The sequence below is a fragment of the Impatiens glandulifera genome, chromosome 4 (assembly GCF_907164915.1).
Source record: "Impatiens glandulifera chromosome 4, dImpGla2.1, whole genome shotgun sequence".
NCBI lineage: Eukaryota > Viridiplantae > Streptophyta > Magnoliopsida > Ericales > Balsaminaceae > Impatiens > Impatiens glandulifera.
In genome coordinates, this window is record NC_061865.1 from 58,096,329 (window position 1) to 58,106,096 (window position 9,768).

The window sequence follows — 9,768 nt, forward strand, 5'->3', positions numbered from 1 at the left end:
ATATTTTCTCTCTCATTCCTTTTCATTTATTACTAATAAATGAACTCTCTATTTTTTTTTTATCTTTTTTATTATTTCTATATAAGCATTTATTATTGATTATTTTAATTTTATTTTATATATATAAGTATTCATTATTAATTATTTTAACTCTATATTTTTTCTTCTTTCTTATATTTTTTTCTTATATTCACATAGATTATTAATTATTTTAAAATTGTTTGGTCCCAATGATTAAATATAACAATGAAAATCATTTCAACAATAAAAATCATTTCAACAATAAAATTCTTCAACACAAAAATAAATTAATTAAAAATTAAAAATTGAATAAACCCAAAAAAATAATAATCAAATATTAGACAAAACAATGCACCTACTATAAGTCGTGAATAAAAATTAAATAAAAAATTATTAATTTCATTTTTGTTTATATTAAATTAAATAAGAAAAAATTATTCAAAAAAATATTAAAATAAAACATAAAATTTATAAATAAATTGTTAAATATTTTTAAAAAATGAGTTTAATATTTTTAAAAAATGAGAATTTAAACAATATGAGAAATAAAAATTAATAAAGAAAAGTAAGATAACATATAAAAGAAAAATTAATATTAAAATAATAAAATAAATTAAGAATAAAATAAATTACCTGGTTTAATTAATGAAAAAGAATGAGAGAGAAAATATATTAATATTTAATTAATAAATATAAAAATTTAAAAATAAAAGTTAACCATGGTTATTAAAAGAGGCTAAATGAGCCAATTTTTGATAGTACATATGTTTAAATAATCTTTTATTAGTATATACGTCTAAGTGAGCTAGTTGTACAAGTACATACGTCTAAGTGAGCTTTTTTCCTATTTTTTACCTTAACATTTTATCTTTATTAATATTATCTATGTATTTATTAACTTTACATATTTAATTATAATCTTTTCTCATTTACTTAATAAAATTAAGATAAAATTAATTATATATCAATAATTCTTACATAACAAAATAATTCAATAATAAATTTAAATAAATAAACATAATATATTTAAACAAACATTATTAATAAAAATAATAATAATAAATTTCTATGTTTATTCATAACGTAAAAATATAAAATAAATTAGATAAAATTTCAAGTATAATATAATGTAATGATTTAATTATACATTTAAATATATTTTAATTTTTTATATAAAAAATAATAAAAAATAAAATTGAATGATCAATTTGCATTATACATATTTAAAATTTATATAAAAAAAATAGAATAAGGGCCATTTTTAGAAAAGGACTAAAATGGAGAGACATCCAAACACATTGTGTTTAAGAAGAACTCATTTGAGGAATATATTTTATTTCTCTTCAATTTCATTTTTCGATTAAAATTAAAAAAAAAAGTTTTTAAGTTTTTATTGACTAAATTATCATTTTTCTTTATATTTTTATTTAATAAATAATTTATATTAAATAAAAAGTAAAATATAATTTTGATATTATAATAGATAAAAATATTGATTAAATGGTTGAAATGATATATTGAGTTTATAATAAAAAAAATCAATAACCACCCCCTCAAACAAAGCCTAATTAAGCAATATTTTAAAAATTTTAATATAAAAATAATTAAAAAAAGTTCAATTCTGAATATAAAATTAAACATTACAAATAAAAATTTAAACAAGCAAATATAAAAATTAATTAATTTAATAAATGATAACATAAATATTTAATTTAAAAATATCATTGGTAATATAAATGTATTTATTGTACATCATGTATTGTGTTGTAAGTAGTTTTCGTGTGAAGATGTAGATAAATTTGTAAGTGGATTGTTCTTTCCCAAGTAACTTTACCGTGTGAAGATGTACATGATCAAACTTTTTTGGTTTTGGGATATTTAATTAAAATAAATGTTTATTTATTTTTAAAATATTAATTAGTGGTCATTAAAAAGGTGTAATTTTTTTTATAAAAATAATTAAATAATATTAATATAAACAATATTTAATTTACTGAACTAAGTATTAGTTTTATTTTATTTTAAATGTAGATAACATTATTACTCTCTTTAATTTAGGTGTTAAGGCATTCAATTTTTTTTAGTAATTATTTATATCACTTGATATATCATATTTTATAAATAAAATGAATTAATGTTTGATAGTATTCAATTTTCTTTGTTGAGATTTTTTTAAAACTTAATTAGAAATAATAAAAAAGAAATAATTTATTAGTAATAAATGAAAAGGAATGAGAGAGAAAATATATTAATATTTAATTAATAAATATATAAATTTAAAAATAAAAGTTAACCATGGTTACTAAAAGAGGCTAAATGAGCTAATTTTTTATAGTACATATGTTTAAATGATCTTTTATTAGTACATACGTCTAAGTGAGCTAGTTGTACAAGTACATACGTCTAAGTGAGCTTTTTTCCTAAAAAGTAAGTAATTTATTTAGTGGTTAGTTAATAAATTGAATATCATATTTTATAAATACAATGAATAAATGTTTGATAGTATTCAATTTTCTTTGTTGAGATTTTTTTAAAACTTAATTTTATAATAAAAAGTAAATAATTTATATAGTGTATTTTCTATTATAAAATTGTAATTAGTTTACTAGTGTTAATGTGGATAAATGTGTAAGTTGATTTTTTTTGTAATTAACTTTATGTGTGAACTTAAGTTTTTTTGGTTTAAGATTATTTAAATAAATTTTAGTTATTTAAAAAAAATTGTTACAGTTGATTTTGAGTTGACGGATTTTGTTTATATTAATGATATTAATATACAATTATATATATATATTTTAAATGAAATGGAATATATTTTTTAATATTTTAATTAATATATTGAGTGATTAATAATTAAAAAAAAACTAAATGAAATTTGAATATAGGGTAGGTGGTCTATGTACATAAGTTATTTAAAAAAATAATGATATGATTATTTTGAATAGTTCTATATTCTAATGTGAGGTATTTATCATTCTTTTGAACCAATTTGATCATTGTCGTTCGTTCTCCACTGGCATGTCTGTTCATTTCGGATCAGGAATCGAAAACTCATTAAGAGGTTAGTTAGTCTATAAATCAGCTAAGTCGGTAGGAGTTGGGAAGTTCTCAAAAGAAGTCAATAAGTATTGAACATAGATAAGATAACGCACTCGGTAACAAGAGCTCTTGACTTTCAATCCGATTCACTTGATTCTTACTATTGAAGACTAACTTTCCACATTCTTCACTATCACCGGTGAAAACCTTACTTAAAACTAGGAAATGAGTAAGAGCTACTAGAAAGAACTCAAGATCTGTTAGATGCTATATAAAGAGCAATTAATTATCTCTCGACTACAAATTCCTCTCAATCTCCTCGTTTTGATCATTTTTGACAAGGTAGGATGTGGATGTGTCCGGGACAATTAAAACGCGAATAAATAAAAGACCTATCTTTCTTATGGCCACGGCTTTGCCGGACTGATATACCATACTGAAAAGTTGTAGCTGGATTTCGATTTTTCCGCGCTCAACTTATATTTAGAAATGGTAATACTCAGTTTAATAAAGAATTTTGGAAACCTAATTTTTTTAGTATAAATATAGAGAATTGATTGGGAGGAGAATTTGCACATAATATATGCGATTCCATATTTGATGCTAGACACCACTTTCATAATATGTGTTGCCTTATTATTCTCTCTTCATTAATCTTGACTTATTCTATAAATTAACCAATTTTTGTGAAGGTGGTACAAGGTGGAACACCAAATTTGGAACATCAGACTTGAGCCCCAGAATTTTTTTAAGGGAATTACGAGGCCAATCAAAAAAATAACAATTTTTTTCTCTTTTCTCTCTTCAACCTTTATCATTTTTTCACTTAGTGATGTGCTAACATATCATTTCTTCCCAATTCTATCTCTCAAATTTCCTCCCATATCCTCTTTATAAATATATAAGGGATATTAATTTATAATGAAAATATTAAAATAAATATATTTAATATTTGTTTAATTAATTATATATTGAAAGAAATGAACGGATGTTTTTTGGTTTGATTATTTATATGTTTAAACAATTAATTATAAGATTATAAAAATATTTGATATTTATTTTGGAAAAAAAATATGTTTCTTAATAAAGAACTTAAAATATAAGAATAGTAATAATAATAATATGTTTTATTTTTAATATATATGTATTTTTACAAAAATAAAAAAATAAATAATATGATATATATATATTTTTAGTTAATAAATTAAATGATATAATTCTAAGAGTTAAATTAATTTTTTTTGATTATATTGATTTTTTTGTTTGATTTCGTAGTGTGAGTTTTTTTTTTTTGAATTTTGTCTAAAATATTTTTCCTAAAAAAAGAATTAGGTTATTTTAGTCTTTAATTATTTTAATTACTAAAATTTATTAAAAACAAATTAAGAGAAATTTAATTCAATTAATAATGAATGATTATAATGATTTAATTTTGATTTAATAAATTTAATTTTAATATTTATGTCATGTATTTTATTTAAATATATATAATGTATTGTTTTTGATAAAATATGTATTTTATTTTAATAAGTTTATAATATTTTTAATTCATGTAATATATTATTTTGATAAAATATATATTATTTAAATATATAAAATATTATTTTGATGATTTTTTTTAATAAATTAACTAACAAATATAATAAATGATAACATAAATATTCAATTAAAGATTTGCATCGGTAATATAAATGTGTAAGTAATTTACTTGTGAAAATGTCCATAATGTGTAAGAACTTATTATTTTTCTGCTTGATAAAATGAATTGACAGTTTTTTTTTGTCGGATGAAATGATTTGAGAGTTTTATTTTTTTTTTTATATAAAATGATTCATACAGTATTTATATATAACGATAATATATTTAAATAAAATATTTTAATTAATTAATTAAATGATACAAATTATAAAAAATAATTTGAAACAATATTTAATAATGCTGAATTAAAAAAAATGGTTTGTCATTAATAATTATTGTTGATTTTTTTATTTATTGTTAAAAGGTGAATCCCATTAATATTATAAATTTAAGACTTGTTAATATAAGAATATCTATTGGATTTTAAAATTTGATATTTATTTTGAAAAATAATATTTTATAAAAATTAAAATAAAATATATTTTTGAAATTAAATTGTATTTTAATATTTTATTTAATAATTAAGTCACGTAACTAATGAGTAACTAAAGATAAATAAAATTAATTTAGATTATAATAAAAAGTCTCAAATATTTATTATAATATTATTTTAAATTATAATAACCAAATAAGACACGGGTGTTATTGGTAATTATTTTTTATAAAAACTCAAATATTTAATTTAATTTTATTTATTTCTTAATAATCAAAACACTAAAATTATTATATTAATATATTTTTAAAAATTATCAAAATATAAAATAGTTTGTGAAAAATAATACCAAACAAATTTACAACTTCTAATTTATTTTAAATAAACAGACAAAAAAAAATATATATATATATATATACTGAGCAAGTACCTACTCTATTGATTGTTATACGAATAGTTGTTAGGATAGAACTTTTTATTTAGATTTTGTAAATATAAGAGCTGGCTTGATATTTGGGGTTTTCTGAATTTCTTTGTAAAGATTATTTTTATCAAAACTACACTTTATTTACCTAATTATTCTTTCTATTATATCTATTAAAATACCAAAATTTTAAACTTTATTAACCCAAAAGAAGAGACAAATAAAATATTTAACCAAAATTAATTTTTTAATTTTTTTTATCAAACAATATTTTAAAAAAAATGATAGAAACTAAAAAAAAAACCTCCCTTCCTCACACGAGCTATATATACGCGTTGTAGACCAATCTACCTAGTACTTAGACTAATTAACGTGAGTTTTTTTTATACAAATTTTAGTTGATTTTTTTTTATGAATTCTATATATATATATATATATTTATATATATATATATTTATATATATATATATATATTTATATATATTTATATATATATATATTTATATTCTTATTATTAATCATCAAATTATTTATTTTATTAATTAAAATATTAAAATATTTATACTTTTTTTTTTATAAAATTTAAATTTTAAAATTGAAATAAATAGACATGATAATAATTTAACAAACTAAAACTCTGAATAACCATTATAAAACAAACTAACCATTATAAAACAAACCAAAATAAAATTAATTTGTTCTGTCTTTTAAAACTAGATATCTAGTCAATTTGATTCAAAATAAAATATTAGTTTAAATTAAATAATTAATTTTAATAATTATAAATTTATTATAACTATATAAATTATTAATTATTAATCTTATTAAAATTTTCAAAAACAAAATTATAATTTGAAGATATTTTTATTATTTATTATTTAAAACTAAAACCATTAAGTTAACATATTAAATTTATAATTTACAAATGTAAATTTTAAAGTAATGTATTGTTGTCTAGACTATAAATCCTCTTACACAACATGTAGAAGCTAATTATTATTATTATTTTTTTCTCTAATATAAGCCCATGGGCTAGGATAGTTTCGTAGCAGCCCATTAATTTACTCGTTCAAAGATTCTATATAAATTTCTATATAAACTTGGATAGTTATTTTTAGAAAATTAAAACTAAAAATCAATTTAATATATTTAGACAATTTTTTTCGTACAAAAAAAATAATTTAAACAACTTATAAATATAAAATATTTGTTAAACTAATAATCTTTTTTAATATAATAAAGGTAGCCTAATATACCAATAATGACTTCACTTAACATCACTAAAATATATAATTTATGTTCGATTTTAGAAAATTGTGTAAGGTTTATATTATATTCTTTATATTATATAAATTTATAATATGTTTTTAAAAATTTATATTATTATAAAAGTAAATTTAAAATTATTATAAATAAAATAAATAATAATTATATTTAATTGCGTTTATTAAAATTTGATGGAATAATTTTTTCTTATAATATGATTATAGATAAGTTTGATTTAACTTATTTGGAAGGTTGATCTTTATGGTTGATATTTAATGGTTAACATTAATCATGTTTGATTTACCTCAACTTATTTAATTTTATACATATTTTTTATATTTGTAATAGTATTTAATATATATATATATATATATATATATATTATACATTTAAATATTTTTACATTAACTTAAAACATTAATAAATTAAAAATAATATATTTTAAAATAAATTATATGGTAATTTTTTCTATTAATGTATAATTTTAAAATTTAATTAAAATATGTAAATAAAAAAAAATCTTTATTAAATAAAAGAGCATGTTTATAAATCATTAAATAAAATTTAAAAAATTATATCTTATTTAGTGTTTCTTTTTTTAGATTTTGTTTAATAATATAAAAATAAATGTTATTTTTTATTTTGTTTAATTACTAAAATATATTTTTATATTTTAAATTTAATAAAAATAAAGTAATATTTTATTATTATAATGGATGAATTAATATATTTAATGGTTAAAATTATAATAATATGATATTTTCTTTTTAAACTAAATAAAAATAAAAAACTCATTAATCATATAATTAATCATTTATAATAATAATATAATATTATTTTAAATAATAAATAAAAATAATATAAAAAGATATCTAAATTTAAATTTATAATGTAACTGTAATTTTTTTTTGTGTGTATAGAAGAAATATATATATATATATATATTTAAATATATTTTTAATTATTATTATATAATTTTATATAAATAATGAATTTAATAAATATATAATTATTTAATAATTAAATAAAATTTAAAAAATTAATAATAAAAAGAAAAAAAATATATTTAAATACATGTGTTTAATTATAATTTTTATAATAAGTTATTCGAGCCCATAATGGTAAATCAAACACAGCCTATATTTGATACTTTTGAGAAAGTTATGTAAACATGGTATTTTTCCAATTATAAATAGAATCAAGTCACTACTAACTAAATTATCAAACCCAGTTTCATTCCAAGATGTATTCTTCCATGGCAAACCCAACCCCTTCCATAACCTTCAATTCCATCACCTCCAAGTACACCGTGAACTTCGCCGGAGCCGCCATTGAAACCACGGTCACAGACAAGGCCACAACCATTGATGAATGGGTCCATGAAATCCTAAACCTTCATGGTGCCCATCCCATGGTGGTCGGTCTTGATATCGAATGGAGGCCTCATCATAACAGTTGGATGAGCAATAAATCAGCCACCCTTCAACTCTGCATCGACAAGAAATGTCTCATTGTTCAGCTGTTTTATGTGGATTATATTCCAACTTCGCTCAAAAACTTTTTGTTGAACAAAAATTTCACATTTGTTGGATTGGAAGTTGAAGATGATGTTAAGAAACTTAAGGATGAGTATGATTTGGGATGTGGGTCTAGTGCTGATATCAAGGCTCTGGCTAAGATTCGTTGGCCAGGGAGGTTTAGGAGGCCTGGTTTGAAGGACTTGGCTCTGGAGGTGGCTGATCTTCGAATGTTGAAACCGAGACATGTTACTATGAGTAACTGGGAGAATAGGGTTCTTACTGAAGGTCAGATTGAGTATGGTTGTATTGATGCTTATGCATCATACAAAATTGGTCACATACTTCTCATTCAGAAATGAGATTTCATATGGTCATCTTTTGCTTTAACTATGTACTGTACTTGCTTCAAATGGGTTATGTTTATGCTGTTTATGGTGTCTTTTTTTGGATGGTTTGGAAATGTTTTGTTATGGTTCGGTTATGGCTTGGTATTTTGGAATATGTTATGTTAATTAATGTAAGTTTATTGTAAAACTTTATTTCATTTTCATTACCCAGTTATTTCATACAGATGCATACTAAACTAAAATTTGATCAAGTAAGTTTTTTTGGGTAACCAAAGTGTTTCTAATGAATTTTCGGACATATTTATACCGACGCCTATTTAGCGACGGAAATTCATTTCGATTTGAATATAGTATTCACACTGCTGTATCTCTTAATAACTAACGAAAATAAAATTTTGTTCTTGTTTTATGTAATGTTTGTAGTTTATTTAAACTCATTGTTTTTTTATTATATATAAAGTATTTAAAAAATAAGTTGTTTTCAAAGTTTATTTGGTTTTATATTTTAAATTTCCTGACATTGACCTAGTTCTGATCATTCTAACAGTTTTATATTTGAAAATAATGAAAATTTGATTTACTTTTAAATAATATGTGTAATAAATACCTCAAATAAATATTGTAAGTACAAAAGGGCCATTTGCCGACTTATATATAATAGAACGATCAGACAGTAATTTTATGGCGCTAAAATAGCATAGGTACGAAGGAAATTCCTTTTTTTATTTTGAATTTATGTTTTGAACCCATTTTTCTAAAACTAAATCGTACAAAAAGGGAAGGAATGCAGAAACAAATCGTATTATTATGAAAATATCAATTAAATTGCATGAGATCATATCATGAATTGTATTATTATGAAAATATCAATTAAATCGTCATGAGCCTATCACGGTGAAGAGAGAAAAATATTATATAATCTTTACTTTAAAATTATGAATTATATATATATATATATATATATATATTTTGTATATATATATATATTTTGTATAACGAGAAGAGGTGTGAAATTAAATTTTAAACCAACAAAGAGAGTTAGAGTTTGTAATCTCTAAAAGTAGGACGTAAGACATGATT

General features: G+C 19.5%; 1 protein-coding gene across 1 annotated transcript; it reads left to right on the top strand.

The window, feature by feature from the left end:
• Positions 1-8,064: 8,064 nt before the first annotated feature.
• On the top strand, positions 8,065-8,880 carry LOC124933465 (Werner Syndrome-like exonuclease). Its single transcript, XM_047473866.1, has one exon. The coding sequence runs from the start codon at positions 8,065-8,067 to the stop codon at positions 8,698-8,700; it is 636 nt and encodes a 211-aa protein (XP_047329822.1). The 3' UTR covers positions 8,701-8,880.
• The last annotated feature ends 888 nt before the right edge of the window (positions 8,881-9,768 follow it).